Source organism: Oncorhynchus keta, chromosome 36 (assembly GCF_023373465.1).
Source record: "Oncorhynchus keta strain PuntledgeMale-10-30-2019 chromosome 36, Oket_V2, whole genome shotgun sequence".
Lineage (NCBI taxonomy): Eukaryota > Metazoa > Chordata > Actinopteri > Salmoniformes > Salmonidae > Oncorhynchus > Oncorhynchus keta.
In genome coordinates, this window is record NC_068456.1 from 23,298,729 (window position 1) to 23,315,534 (window position 16,806).

At 42.0% G+C, this 16,806-nt stretch overlaps 1 protein-coding gene across 2 annotated transcripts in view; it reads right to left on the reverse strand.

Moving 5' to 3' along the window:
* LOC118369821 (spectrin beta chain, non-erythrocytic 1-like) overlaps positions 1-16,806 on the reverse strand; it is a 122,586-nt gene that overhangs the window by 82,796 nt on the left and 22,984 nt on the right. Inside the window, exons 2-4 of one of the 2 annotated variants that reach the window (XM_052498684.1) lie at positions 7,059-7,256; positions 4,680-4,687; positions 2,559-2,572 (exon numbers count right to left, since the gene is read on the reverse strand). In XM_052498684.1, the coding sequence (XP_052354644.1) occupies positions 2,559-2,572; positions 4,680-4,687; positions 7,059-7,212 (176 nt within the window). In that variant the 5' untranslated portion in view covers positions 7,213-7,256. The remainder of the gene's footprint in view (positions 1-2,558; positions 2,573-4,679; positions 4,688-7,058; positions 7,257-16,806) is intronic. The other variant, XM_052498682.1, reaches the window with a different exon arrangement.

Genomic DNA, 16,806 nt, shown 5'->3' on the forward strand with positions numbered 1-16,806 from the left:
TTGAGGTTATGGTAATTGGCCAGGCGAATGTACACAGGCTGGTAGGCCAAAAAAAGGGGAGGTCACAATTGTTTGTACACATGGATATGCTTCTTAATAACAACCTATTTGAAACAAGCCATTACACTTTGTTATTCTCATGACATTATTATACATGTTATTACTTATAAATATTAAATCAACAAATTAAGAATTGCCAGATTGGAGGGCATCGGTCGCATTTTTGTACTGACAACATTAACGGAGTCAAAATAAAGAGATTAGATTTTTTACCAGAATAAATTCAGACAGACTACTTTAGAACATTTGAGAGGACATAGGCCTAGAGAGAATCAGCACGCACACACGCGTAATCAAAGCCACCAGCGTATATCAAACACAAGCAAATATTTCTCCTTTCCTTAACTTGTTTGGTGTAGGGGGCAGCATTTTCACTTTTGGATAAATAGCGTGCCCAAACTGAACTGCCTCCTACTCTGTCCCAGATCCTAATATATGCATATTATTATTAGTATTGGATAGAAAACACTGAAGTTTATAAAAAAAAAAAAAAACTTTGAATCATGACTGTATAACAGAACTTATTTATCAGGCGAAACCCCGAGAACAAACCAGATTTTTAAAAAAGCCTTTCCAATATGTTTATGGGGAATCCAGAATTCTAAATCTACTTTCCTGCAGTTCCTACCGCTTCCACTGGATGTCACCAGTTTGTAGAAATTGGTCGAGGTTTTTCCCTTTGTGTAATGAAGTGCCATAGTTCAGAACAAACGCCACTTCATGTGTACCTTTTGATAGAGGCACGTAACCAGAAAAGTAGCGTCAGTTTGTTTTGCTCCTGTATTGAACACAGATCATCATGGTCCTTCTGTAGCTCAGTTGGTAGAGCATGGTGCTTGTAACGCCAGGGTAGTGGGTTCGATTCCCGGGACCACCCATACGTAGAATGTATGCACACATGACTGTAAGTCGCTTTGGATAAAAGCGTCTGCTAAATGGCATATATTATTATTATACATATTATTATTATCCCGTCTTCAATTTGATCGATTAGGTTTAGAAATACCTAAAGTTGTATTACAAAAGTAGTTTGAAATGTTTAGGCAAAGTTTACAGGTAACCTTTGAGTTATTTTGTAGCGATGTTGCGTAAGTTGGAAGCGGTGTTTTTCTGGATCAAACACCAAATAAATGGAGATTTTGGATATGCCGACGGAATTAATCGAACAAAAAGGACCATTTGTGATGTTTATGGGACATATAGGAGTGCCAACAAAAGAAGCTTGTCAAAGGTAAGGCATGATTTATATTTTATTTCTGCGTTTTTGGTGTCGCGCCTGCAGGGTTAAAATATGCTACTGTCATTGTTTACCGTTGTGCTCTCAGATAATAGCATCTTATGCTTTCTCCTGAAAAGCCTTTTTGAAATTTGACATGTTGGCTGGATTCACAACAAGTGTAGCTTTAATTTGCTATCTTGCATGTGTAATTTAATGAGTGTGATTTTTATAGAAATGTATTTTTAATTTGGCGCTCTGCATTTTCTCTGGCTTTTGGCCATGTGGGACGCCAGCGTCCCGCCTACTCCAGAGAGGTTAAAACGTATTCAAAAACCTAGGCCTATCTTAGGCTTTCCGAAAGTGGGCTGTACGATAATGAATTGACAATGAATGTATGGAGGGGAGAGATATGCTACAGTTACTAAGATGAAACGGAAATCATTCAAATGTCATACACTATTTATTAGTGACGCTGATTATTGAGGGGGAGAGATGTTTGACTGTGAGGAACTATAATTTGAATGGATGTTTAAAAATGTTTTGATTAAAAACATATTTTATATACTTACTTGTTCAGACGTGCGCACTCCGCCAACATTAACAGGACAGAGAAACCAGACACAACATGCTCATATGGAACATGTAAATGGCATGAAATAAACCAAAACTTGTTTCTCACAAGTGTAGCAGGTTGTCCACTCAGAGGATGAGAATTTTAAAATGACAAATTAATACATGCATTAACAGAAATGCATGTAACCAAATGGTTGGCTACCACATGGTGACACAGTTTAGCCTAGGCTACTATTCTACTTTGCGGGGATAGGAGGGTGGCAATTGTGTTGGTCTAGTGTAGGGAAGCATTCCAGCCAGGACCGGGCCTGATTAGACATAATTTAAGAAAATATTCCATATCAAATTACACCATGCCAGGTTGGAGAGGATTGGAGCATTGTCCATTTGACACAACATAAGTGCATTAAAAGCCTCGGAGGCAGAATAAAACTGTCGACTGCTGTTGAGAAATTAGTAGAGAGACGCATCCAACCTTTTTAAAAATACCTATTTATTTTTTACTAAGCAATGAAAACATGCATTGTATGAAAGAAAGCCCACACAAACAAGGTTTTTAGTGAAGTGTCATAGACTATAGAGCGCTATAGGTTAAGGAGATAAAGAACTGTTTCCAAGGGGACCAGTCGAGTTGGCCCAAAGTGGTGTTAGATTTCCCTATCATATGAACACCCTGTGGAGGTGAACCACACCTGGTCATACGAACTCTTCAGGAGAAAACTAGGAAGGGGCATCAGTTTACACCATAGATTTGGTTGGTTTATACAGACATGTTAGTCTGTTCAAGCACAAGACCTGGCACCAAAGTCATCCTGTATCCTTGAACAGCATGGTTTTAGTGTGGTGCTCTATGTACTGTACATTAACCTTGACTGGAACTTGTTGGCAACATTTGAGGTGATGTGGAATACATTTAAGTTACATTTACCCTTCAGAATGCCAATAAAATAGATGTTTTTCACCACACTGGTGAGCTCTCCACAACTAACAATTTAGGTGGCTACGGTTCAAGGTCAAAATTCCATTTAAAACTGCGGACATAAGCAGCCAGGCACTGGTTCTGCCTAACTGATGAAAAAAGGGGCATGCACGTGTGAGTGATGTCACCTCCATCAAGTGACGCCAAAGGAGCAGAATGCCATTGCAATGCTAAACTCACATCTGCCCAACAAATGCACAGAGGGAGCGGGGGAGAGAGAGGGTTGAGCAGAGAGAAAGGGGTTTTACTGCAGTAAGCATCCAGCTGGTATCGATTACATGAATCATTTATATCAGAAGATCAGCTTAATTGGAACATGGGGGACAGCAATACTACCCCCCCTCCCCACCCCGGGGGACAGAAATATGACCAAAACACCTTACGTAACATGATAAACTCAGACCTAACAATACAAATTATGCTATTATATATATATATATTATAATAATTATACATATAATTATCATGAACAAAATACCTACAACAATGCCAACAGACGAAGAGCCAGAGGACCCATATTGTGGTGCTGCAGTCCACCACCTCCTGCATATTTAAGAGGAAGGTGAATTATTTAATTAAGTGGAACACTAGCATATTGGCCTGGAAAACATGGAACCCCAAAAACAAGTCTGCAGCTACTGGGTGGCAAGAGTAGAACATCTCAGCAGGGACAGTATTCAGGCCCTTTCACTTTTTGCACATTGTTACATTACAGGCTTATTCTAAAACTGATTAAATAAATGTTAAATCTACACACAACACCCCATAATGAAAGTGAAAACAAGTGTAGAAATGTTTGTGAATTTATAAAAAGTCAAAAACAGAAATACCTTATTTACAGTTGAAGTTGGAAGTTTACATGCACCTTAGCCAAATACATTTAAAAATCAGTTTCACAATTCCTGACATTTTATCCTAGTAAAAATTCCTTGTCTTCAGTCAGTTAGGATCACCACTTTATTTTAAAGGAAGTGAAATGTCAGAATATTAGAGAATGATTAATTTCAGATTTGATTTCTTTCATCACATTCCCAGTGGTTCAGAAGTTTACATGCACTCATTTAGTATTTGGTAGCATTGCCTTTAAATTGTTTAACTGGGTCAAACGTTTCAGGTAGCCTTACACAAGCTTCCCACAGTAAGTTTGGTGAATTTTGGCCCATTCCTCCTGACAGAGCTGGTGTAACCGAGTCAGGTTTGTAGGCCTCCTTGCTTGTGCACGCTTTTTCAGTTCTGCCCACAAATTGTCTATAGGATTGAAGTCAGGGCTTTGTGATGGCCACTCAAATACCTAGACTTTGTCCTTAAGCTATTTTGGAAGTATGCTTGGGGTCATTGGCCATTTGGAAGACCTATTTGCAACCAAGCTTTAACTTCCTGACTGTCTTGAGATATTGCTTCAATATATCTACATAATGTTCCAGACTCATGATGCCATCTATTTTGTGAAGTGCACCAGTCCCTCCTGCAGCAAAGCACCTCCACAATATGATGCTGCCACCCCTGTGCTTCACAGTTGGGATGGTGTTCAGCTTGCAAGCCTCCTTTTCCTCCAAACATAATGGTCATTATGGCCAAACAGTTCAATTTTTGTTGTTTCAGACCAGAGGACATTCTCCAAAAAGTATGATTGTTGTCCCCATGTGCAGTTGCAAACCGTAGTCTGGCTTTTTTAATGGCGGTTTTGGAGCAGTGGCTTCCTCCTTGCTGAGCAGCCTTTCAGGTCATGTCGATATAGGACTTGTTTTACTGTGGCTATAGATACTTTTGTACATGTTTCCTCCAGCATCTTCACAAGGTCCTTTGTTGTTGTTCTGGGATTGATCTGCACTTTTCACACCAAAGTACGTTCATCTCTAGGAGACAGAATGTCTCCTTCCTTGTGCGGTATGACGGCTGCGTGGTCCCATGGTGTTTAAACTTGCGTACTATTGTTTGTACAGATGAACGTGGTACCTTCAGTCATTTGGAAATTCCCCCAAGGATGAACCAGACTTATGGAGGTCTTTAAAAAAAAAAAAAAAAAAAAAAAAGTCCTGGCTGATTTATTTGGATTTCCCTGTGATGTCAAGCTAAAAGAGGCACTGAGTTTGAAGGTAGGTCTTGAAATACATCCACAGGTACAATTAACTAAAATGATGTCAATTAGCCTAACAGAAGCTTCTAAAGCCATGACATCATTTTCTGGAATTTTCCAAGCTGCTTAAAGGCAGTCAATTTAGCCCCACTGGATTTGTGATAGATTATTTCACTTGTAATTCACTGTCTAAACAATTGTTGGAAAAATTACTTGTCATGTACAAAGTAGATATACTAAGACACTTGCCAAGACTATAGTGTGTTAACATGACATTTGTGGAGTGGTTGAAAAACAAGTATTAAATGACTCCAACCTACGTGTACGTAAACCTCCGACTTCGACTGTACATAAGTATTCGGATCCTTTGCCATGACACTTGAAATTGAGCTCCGGTTTCAATTGTTCATCCTTGAGAATGTCCTACAACTTGATTGTACCACACCTGCCATTAATTAAATTAATTGGACATGATTTAGAAATGCACACACCTGTCTATATAAGGTCCCACAATTGATAGTGCATGTCAGAGAAAAAAACAAGTCATGAGGTAGAAGGACTTGTCCTAGAGCGTCGAGGCATAGATCTTGGGAAGGGTACTAAAATGTAAAAGGCACGACAGCCTGCTTGGAGTTTGCCAAAAGGCACTTAAAGGACTCTCCGATCATGAGAAACAAGATTCTCTGGTCTGATGAAACCAAGATTGAACTCATTGGCCGGAATGCCAAGTCTGGAGGAAACCTTACACCATCTCTACGGTGAAGCATGGTGGTGGCAGCATAATGCTGTGGGGATGTTTTTCAGCGGCAGGGACTGGTAGACTAGTCAGGATTGAGGGAAAGATGAACAGCGCAAATTACAGAGAGATCCTTGATGAAAACCTGCTCCAGAGCGCTCAGGACCTCGGACTGGGGAAAAGGTTCACCTTCCAACAGGACCATGACCCCAATCACACAGCCAAGACAACGCAGGAGTGGCTTCGAGACAAGTCTCTGAATGTCCCAGCCAGAGTCTGGACTTGAACCTGATCAAAAATCTCTGGAGAGACCTGAAAATAATTGCAACAATGCTCCCCATCCAACCTGACAGAACTTGGGGGTCTGCAGAGAAGAATGGGAGATACAGATCTGCAGAGCTTTGTAGCGTCATCCCCAAGACTCGAGGCTGTAATCGCTGCCAAAGGTGCTTCAAAGTACTGAGTAAAGGATCTGAATACTTATGTAAATGTAATATTTCCCTTTTTTGCTTAGTAATTATGGGGTATTGTGTGTAGATTATAACATTTTAGTGTATGGCTAAAGTAATAAAATGTGGAAAAATTATAGGTCTGAATACTTTCCAAAGGCACTGTATACTGTAGGGAGGTACAGTAAGTGGACTCTTCAAAGTCTGGGTGAGCCAAAATTCTGGTTAGCATTAAGAGATAAGGGTATATTGGAACCACAACAGTGCCACATAGGTCCTAGGACAGGAAGATATGGCTTTACAATTGACATTTTAGCTACAACGCTTCATCTGTGTGTAATTTCTCCAACACAGGGCTTTGGCCACTTCCAGTATGATATATATTTTCTCTACATCACAGATCAGATTGGGTTCAAGTTCTCGATCTGAGTTAATCCTCATTTTACGTCAATTATTCCTCCCCAACGGCTATTCTGTAACTCTGTGTCCACCAATCCTCAAAGAAGCAGTGGTCACACTCACCACAATGACAGAGTAACAATCCCAATTAACAAGCAGGAATACAGCTTAATCCTATATTGCACAGTAACTTCATCAGATTGGTTCAACAGTAGCCAAAGGATAGCAGTAGTCCAGCCTGACAAAGTGATAAAGTAGTATACTGTATATCTGACATTTGTAACCCATTTATGGAATAGAAGCAGCTTGTGATGTGCCAGTTGGAGCCTGTGCTGTCCCCTAGTGTTTAGTATGACTATGACCAGACAGTAAGATTGGAAGAGGGGACAGAGTTGCTTTTCACACTACTGAGTAGAACCTTACGGAGCCGAGCCAATCTGTACTAAATTTGTCTGGTTATGTATTCACAGTAGTTGCTGGAACAGTGCTGGAAAGGACAAATTAAACAGTATATCCATGTGTAAGACGGTCCCCGGATCCAGTAGTGTTGTAGTTCTGGTTCCTACCTGCCAGGGCCTTGATGCGGGAGCGTTCAAACAGCCTGGCCGAGCTGTTCTCGTTGTCCCACTCGTCAACATCCCAGCGGTTGTTGACTGTGTCGCTACTATACTGCTGCTGCTGGATCTCCATGTGGTCGAAATCGGCGGCTACGGACGTCATCCTGACCCTTCAACTGTCACACATCGGCCGCTTCACATGAAGCCCTGTGGACAGAGGACATTACGTGTTTAGGAAAATTATCAGATGTTTGACGGTTTTACATAAATCAGTCAATGGTGTGTTAAGACAAGCATATGTACATAGCTTTTCCACTACATCCTAACATTAGTCTTTAATCTCAACACCTTAAAGTATATTAAGTTTCAATGCTGATATGGCTTTGGTTAGAGATTCTTACTAAGAGATTAAGTCATCTCCCCCTAATGTTTCAGACAAGTTGTGTGAATTTGTAAAGCTTGTTTGTAGTACCACCTCCTGGTGATTAAATGTTACTACTCCAACATTGTTAAAAAGCTTAATTCTACATTGTTGGCAAATGGAACAAACTGAGTGGGCTCATTAAACTCAATGAGCTGGCTTTCAGAGCACCTATAAAACAGAAAGTTAGACAAATGTCTTACAATCTGTTCAACACCAAATACAAAAATATGTTTTATTGTATTGTAGGACCACCCATAACATCACAGCATTTTCTAAACTTTCCTGGTAAACTATAAATCTCATCAACACAACATTTCACACAGATCAAAGCAGAGTATGACTAATTACAACAAAAACATACAATTGCAAATAGTATACACACCAAATCTAAAAGCCTCCACTCTAGTAACCAGTACCCACCACCATCAGTAAGCTCCACCAAAAAATATGCTCATTGCAGTCTCAGCAGTCTTCCCCACTCCCAATTCTAGGCCCTGTGCTCTGCTACAGTCACAGTCCTTCACCAGACTGGGATAGGCCAGTGTTAGCCTGATGAGCTCAGCAAATCCCTCCAGAAGTGAAGTCCATCTGAACACCAACAGTCAGCAAGCACTGGACAATGGTGCTCTGACTAATGTCTACTGTCTGAGGCGCAGCAGAGTTGTAGTCATAAGAGAAACACACATGGCTAAAACATGCATGCTGCGCAAATGAAACACATCTTCACGTCAACATTGGCATTATATACGTTTTTGCCTTTTATTATTTCATGTAAATATCAGCCCTTATCACAGAGGCATGGCATAGTAATTGTTTTTCACTATCCCTGTGCAGATGTGCCACAGAACAGTGTGAAATGGGGACAAGATGGAGAGAGTTGTGCTGTACCACCCACCTCTTTACTTAACAACCACTAAAACTAGACTGTTGCTAGGCTAAAAATACACTGCCTCTGGGATAGTGTGCTGCTGAAGTGGGTTAACACAGACTGTGCAACCGTGTAGAAGATGCATACAGTTGAAGTCAGAAGTTCACATACACTTACGTTGGAGTCTTTAAAACTCATTTTGCAACCACTCCAAATTTCTTGTTAAACTGTAGTTTTGGCAAGTCGGTTATGACCTCTACTTTGTGCATGACAAGTATTTTTTCACATCTCACTGTATCGCAATTCCAGTGGGTCAGAAGTTTACACACACTAAGTAGACTGCCTTCAAACAGCTTGGAAAATATCCTGGCTTTAGAAGCTTCTGTTAGGCAAATTGACATGAGTCAATTGGAGGTGTACCTGTGGATGTATTTCAAGGCCTACCTTCAAACTCAGTGCCTCTTTGCTTGACATCATGGGAAAATCTAAAGAAATCAGCCAAGAAAAAAAAATATTGTAGACCTCCACATCCTTAGGAGCAATTTCCAAATGCCTGAAGGTACCACATTCATTGGTAAAACAATAGTACGCAAGTATAAACACCATGGGACCACGCAGCCACCATACCACTCAGGAAGGAGATGTGTTCTGTCCCCTAGTGCGAAAAGTGCAAATCAATCCCAGAACAGCAAAGGACCTTGGGAAGATGCTGGAGGAAACAGGTAAAAAGTATCTACTGTATATCCACAGTAAAACAAGACCTATATAGACATAACCTGAAAGGCCGCTCAGCAAGGAAGAAGCCACTGCTCCAAAACCGCCATAAAAAAGCCAGACTACGGTTTGCAACTGAACACAGGGACAACGATTGTACTTTTTGGAGAATGTCCTCTGGTCTGATGAAACAAAAATATAACTATTTGGCCATAATGACCATCGTTATGTTTGGAGGAAAAGGGAAGAGGCTTGCAAGCCAAAGATCACCATCCCAACCGTGAAGCACGGGGGTGGCAGCATCATGTTGTGGGGGTGCTTTGCTGCAGGAGGGACTGGTGCACTTCACAAAATAGATGGCGTCATGAGGATGGAACATTATGTGGATATATTGAAGCAACATCTCAAGACAGTCAGGAAGTTAAATCTTGGTCTCAAATGAGTCTTCCAAATGGACCATGACCCAAAGCATACTTCCAAAATTGTGGCTAAATGCCTTAAGGACAACAAAGTCAAGGTATTGGATCAAAGCCCTGACCTCAATCCCATAGAAGATGTGGGTAGAACTGAAAAAAAGCGTGTGAGCAAGGAGGCCTACAAACCTGACTCAGTTACGACAGCTCTGTCAGGAGGAATGGGCCAAAATTGACCCAACTTGTGGAAGGCTACCTGAAACATTTGACCCAAGTCTTTCAGAAAAGCTGACCACGACTCCATTTTGCTGATCCCTGCCTACAGGCAGAAACTAAAACAAGAGGCTCCCACGCTGAGGTCTGTCCAACGCTGGTCAGACCAAGCTGACTCCACACTCCAAGACTGCTTCCATCACGTGGACTGGGACATGTTTCGTATTGCGTCAGATAAAAATATTGACGAATACGCTGATTCGGTGTGCGAGTTCAATAGAACGTGCGTCGAAGATGTCGTTCCCATAGCAACGATAAAAACATTCCCTAACCAGAAACCGTGGATTGATGGCAGCATTCGCGTGAAACTGAAAGCGCGAACCACTGCTTTTAATCAGGGCAAGGTGTCTGGTAACATGTCCGAATATAAACAATGCAGCTATTCCCTCCGCAAGGCTATTAAACAAGCTAAGCGTCAGTACAGAGACAAAGTGGAATCTCAATTCAATGGCTCAGACACAAGAGGCATGTGGCAGGGTCTACAGTCAATAACGGACTACAAGAACAAACCCAGCCCAATCACGGACCAGGATGTCTTGCTCCCAGGCAGACTAAATAACTTTTTTGCCCGCTTTGAGGACAATACAGTGCCACTGACACGGCCTGCAACGAAAACATGCGGTCTCTCCTCCACTGCAGCCGAGGTGAGTAAGACATTTAAACGCGTTAACCCTCGCAAGGCTGCAGGCCCAGATGGCATCCCCAGCCGCGCCCTCAGAGCATGCGCAGACCAGCTGGCCGGTGTGTTTACGGACATATTCAATCAATCCCTATACCAGTCTGCTGTTCCCACATGCTTCAAGAGGGCGACCATTGTTCCTGTTCCCAAGAAAGCTAAGGTAACTGAGCTAAGCGACTACCGCCCCGTAGCACTCACTTCCGTCATCATGAAGTGCTTTGAGAGACTAGTCAAGGACCATATCACCTCCACCCTACCTGACACCCTAGACCCACTCCAATTTTCTTACCACCCAAATAGGTCCACAGACGATGCAATCTCAACCACACTGCACACTGCCCTAACCCACCTGGACAAGAGGAAAACCTATGTGAGAATGCTGTTCATCGACTACAGCTCAGCATTCAACACCATAGTACCCTCCAAGCTCGACCCTGGGTCTCGACCCCGCCATGTGCAACTGGGTACTGGACTTCCTGACGGGCCGCCCCCAGGTGGTGAGGGTAGGCAACAACATCTCCTCCCCGCTGATCCTCAACACGGGGGCCCCACAAGGGTGCGTTCTGAGCCCTCTCCTGTACTCCCTGTTCACCCACGACTGCGTGGCCACGCACGCCTCCAACTCAATCATCAAGTTTGCGGACGACACAACAGTGGTAGGCTTGATTACCAACAACGACGAGACGGCCTACAGGGAGGAGGTGAGGGCCCTCGGAGTGTGGTGTCAGGAAAATAACCTCACACTCAACGTCAATAAAACTAAGGAGATGATTGTGGACTTCAGGAAACAGCAGAGGGAACACCCCCCTATCCACATCGATGGAACAGTAGTGGAGAGGGTAGCAAGTTTTAAGTTCCTCGGCATACACACCACAGACAAACTGAATTGGTCCACTCACACTGACAGCGTCGTGAAGAAGGCGCAGCAGCGCCTCTTCAACCTCAGGAGGCTGAAGAAATTTGGCTTGTCACCAAAAGCACTCAAACTTCTACAGATTCACAATCGAGAGCATCCTGGTGGGCTGTATCACCGCCTGGTACGGCAACTGCTCCGCCCTCAACCGTAAGGCTCTCCAGAGGGTAGTGAGGTCTGCACAACGCATCACCGGGGGCAAACTACCTGCCCTCCAGGACACCTACACCACCCGATGTTACAGGAAGGCCATAAAGATCATCAAGGACATCAACCACCCGAACCACTGCCTGTTCACCCGCTATCATCCAGAAGGCGAGGTCAGTACAGGTGCATCAAAGCTGGGACCGAGAGACTGAAAAACAGCTTCTATCTCAAGGCCATCAGACTGTTAGCCACCACTAACATTGAGTGGCTGCTGCCAACACACTGTCATTGACACTGACCCAACTCCAGCCACTTTAATAATGGGAATTGATGTAAATATATCACTAGCCACTTTAAAACAATGCTACCTTATATAATGTTACTTACCCTACATTATTCATCTCATATGCATACGTATATACTGTACTCTACATAATCAACTGCATCCTTATGTAATACATGTATCACTAGCCACTTTAACTATGCCACTTTGTTTACTTTGTCTACATACTCATCTCATATGTATATACTGTACTCGATACCATCTACTGTATGCTGCTCTGTACCATCACTCATTCATATATCCTTATGTACATATTCTTTATCCCCTTACACTGTGTATAAGACAGTAGTTTTGGAATTGTTAGTTAGATTACTTGTTGGTTATCACTGCATTGTCGGAACTAGAAGCACAAGCATTTCGCTACACTCGCATTAACATCTGCTAACCATGTGTATGTGACAAATAAAATTTGATTTGATTTGAAACAATTTAAAGGCAATGCTACCAAATACTAATTGAGTGCATGTAAACTTCTGACCCACTGGGAATGTGATGAAAGAAATAAAGCTGAAATAAATCATGCTCTACTATTATTCTGACATTTCACTTTCTTAAAATAAAGTGGTGATACTGACCTAAAACAGGGAATTTTTACTCGTAATTAAATGTCAGGAATTGTATTTGTCTAAGGTGTACGTAAACCACACACACAAAATTGTCAGGACATGGGGAGGAGACTGCATGGTGATGACCAGCAGTGGCAGTAGAAGAGATTAACACCAAGACTCAGACACACATTTAAGGACAACACAGCAGAAAGTTATCTAGTGGTGAAAACAGCACACTGCAAGTGATGCTGGACACGAGCAGCACACTGCAAGTGATGCTGGACACGAGCAGCGCACTGCAAGTGATGCTGGACATCAACACCTGTCTCACAGTGCAGTACATAACCAGACCAGAGGGACCAACCACTATTGATGGTTGAGAGCTATCAAACCGGATTTTACAAGCCATGTTGTTCAAGCCTCGCAAAGCCATCTGATCCCGCTGCACAGGGCAATGTTTAACGTAAGCTCGTGGGATCAGGCCACTTTCAAGCTAATGCTCTCCACTACACATCTTTGCTAGATTGCGTGAGTGTTTGCAGTATGTAATGAGTTTGGCTCAGAAGTAGTATGGCTAGATACTACATTTTAATGCAACAAGTAAGGTGTTGGTCCCATGTTTCATGAACTAAAAAAAAAAAAATCCCTAAAATGTTTCATGCTCATTCTCTCAAATTTTGTGCACAAATTTGCTTACATCCTTGTTGGTCATTTTCCAAGAGAATCCATCCACCTGATAGGTGTGAAATGTCAAGATGTCAATGTGACCAGAGAGCCCCATGGTGGTGGTGGGGTTATGGTATGAACAGGTATAAGCTACGGAAAATGAACATAATTGCATTTTATCGATGGCAATTTGAATGCACAGAGATGCACGAGATCCTGAGGCCCATTGTTGTATCATTCATCCGATGCTGTCACCTCATGTTTCAGCATGATGATGCACAGCCCCATATCACAAGGATCTGTACACAATTCCTCCAAGGGGAAAATGACCCACACATGTCACACATTGATCAGGTTCGGGATGCTCTGGATCTACATGTACAACTGGTGGGAACTGGAACACACAATATCCAACCACTTTGCACAGCTATTGAAGGGGAGTGGGACAACATTCCACAGGCCACAATCAACTATATATATTTTTTTTTTTTTTTTGTTTACCTTTATTTAACCAGTCAGAACATATTCTTATTTTCAATGACGGCCTGGGAACAGTGGGTTAGTTAACTGCCTGTTCAGGGGCAGAACGACAGATTTGTACCTTGTCAGCTCGGGGGTTTGAACTCGCAACCTTCCGGTTACTAGTCCAACGCTCTAACCACTAGGCTACGCTGCCACCCCAATATAAAGGAGATGTGTTGAGCTACATGAGGCAAATGGTGGTCACAACAGATAGACTTGTTTTCTGGTCCACGCTCCAACCTTTTCTTGGTATCTGTGACCAACAGATTCCTAGTCATGTGAAATCCATAGATTAGGGCCTAATCAATTTATAAATTGACTGATTTCCTTGTATCTACTATAACTCTTAAAATCTTTGAAATTGTTGCATTTATATATTTGTCCAGTATAGAATCCTAAACCTGCTTCATAAAAGTAGCTCAGTCCCACCACATCCTCCCACCATCAAATCTAGATGTGGGTTGTATACGCACGTAGGGCGTGGTGGTGGAGGGTGAAAACCTCACAAAAAAAGGGAGAGGCTAGAGGAGAGACGAGATTGCAATAAAGTTGTGTCCTCTCAATACCAGTCTATTGCGGACCTTCAACACATTGTACCTCAGCTTGTATCCATCCATCTAGCTGTCGGGTCATTCCATTACAGACTACACTGACAAGTCTAGAGGATGTATTCATTATCCATGACAGTGCACTGCACACAGACACTGATGGTACAGACAAGCAGAGACCTCGTACACAAAAACAAACATTACAGCAACATTACATCCTTTAAAATCAGGGTTAAGCCTTACAAACTGCTGGCTAATGGGGATTAATGTAATAATTTCCCTCTTGAGCACAGGCTCAAAATGAGGACATCAGGGGTGAAATAGACTGATTTGCAGGCTGGCACATCAATAACAGAGGTCAACATTGTGTCAATATAAGCCTGGAATGTAGAAATCTGGCATGGAATGCTCTTAAACCTGAGGGGAATGTGATGATTGCCTCATTAGACTGATTAGCATTTTGTAATGGTTTACATTGACCCCAATGCTATTTAAGAATAGCTGCATGTGTGGCCAAACAGATCTGTCATCTTAAAAAGTCATTGTTAACAGCTTATGCATAGTACAATTTTATTTTAACTCACCGACTTCGTGGCTACAACAGCCTTCCAGCCGCAATGCGTCAATATTTTTTTTTATTATTGCTATGCATAAGCCATAAACAATGAAGGCTTTGAAATGTTGTCACTGCACGAGTGACTTGATTACTTTCAATTATTTTGATTTGTCCTTCTCCCTCATGCGCAATGTTTTTATCCAGCACTTTATAATACTTATGTTGTTTCCTCTCGCTCTCTCTAGTCTCCTAAATAGAAACATTTCAGTGACTGTATTGAAAAGGGCCTTTATCAAGATCGTACTAAAGATCTCCATGGATACCAAACAGCAAGAGCCTTTGCTGCAAACTGAAATGGCACAGTTCCTTCTCGGCCTACTCCACAAGGCTGCCAAGCATAACAAGCAAGTCCGAAACATGACTATTTACTTGATCAAGAGAAAACAACCATGATAGTTCACAGGAATAGAAAACCATTGAAGGGTTAAAAATAAAAAACATTTCAGTCAAAGGGTTTCGTCAAATATGCAAAAAAAAAGAAAACAGCAGATGTGTAGTTTTATACTAGATTACCTACATTCACTTAATTTTCTATAAATGTGTAAATATCGTATTGCTACAGCTTGAACCTGTGAAAACAGACTTCTATACCATGAAGAGTTAGTGTTTGCCGTTTCCGGAATGTCGCCAGTTGCTTTTTTCTGTTGAACCCAATAGAGGCTCTGAAACCTCGCTCACTGCAACCTCTTACATCATCCACAGAGTCAACTTCACTTAAACTTCAGTATTCCAGATGGTCTAGAAAAGCCAGGCACAGGATCGTATTCAGCACCTACACAACCTGCACTTTGCCTTGGCATACATTATTCCCAACCCTGAGGGACACAGCTGGACGGATCATTCACTACGCCCACATGCAAATCGGCACTGTACACGGAATTTGACTTTAGGTTATCACAGCTCTACTTACTCACGTGGATACATGTCACATTTTCATATTCACGCACATAGGATTGAGTTTTTGGGTTATTTAATCATTCTCCCCCATTCATAGGGGAGACATCCACATGTGAAAATTAATATTTAGAAAGAAGCTTAAGTAAATAAATTCATAAGCACATCTCCCACACATTTTTAAAAAAATGGTACACTCCTTCAAGCTGTGGATCATACAACCAATTAAGCCTCACTCCCTGGCTCGACATAGCTAGTACAGTAAAACACTGACTATGATGGGTATTTGTGGGATGTGGGGAATGTGTGCAATTCGCTCTGGCACAATCTGGTCAAACAAGATTTCCCTATTTATTGTGTACAGAGCTTTTCAGAAGGATACAGTGTGTGGTTATACTGTAGCTACAGCATCTGGGCCATGTTGAACAGCCGGTGATTCAGTCCATGTTGCTTGGATAAAGACCGTCCCCATCAACCAAGGTACACAAACACTTAGAAGTGACAGTCTCTGGAACAGAGTTTCAATATTCTTAGTGCAGCACGCTACCCCTTCACTTCATGGTGTAAGAAACAGGGAATTGCTCAAGTAATTCATGTGGACACATCATTCAGACTTGAGGCCAGAAAGACTGTGGCCGAGGCCAAATCCTCTCGACTACTCCATCCAAGCTATAAGCCACGCCTGTACTCTTTTAAGGTGACGCCTACACCAGTGCCCAGATAAGGGAGGCTAACTTCAGGACATTACCTATTCGGGTCAAGTTCCAGGATCCACTGGAATGCCTAGTTGAATTATTTAAACATTTAAGACCATAAACAGGCATCCTTTGATAATAATGTACACCACATATAAGGACAGGTCAAACTGGTGACCTTATGGCCACAATACCATCTGGGATATAGGACTATATTAATAAGGAGAAATACACCAGACCGTGATGAGAACACCGCACGGAGATCACTAAAAGATCAAAAACATTGGTTACAAGATCTTTGTGGTTTTCCCCGTCTCAACATTCCAGCCTGGTTATTAGGTTATCCAAGAAATGTACAGCTAATTAAGTGGTTGTAACGTTGTTTTTTTTGTGTGATAAAGTTAAAAATACATGCCTGTTTTTATCAGAGGCTTCTGTAGGCACAATAACAGAGGAATTCACCAAGGAATAACAGTCACTTATAGATACTGTAG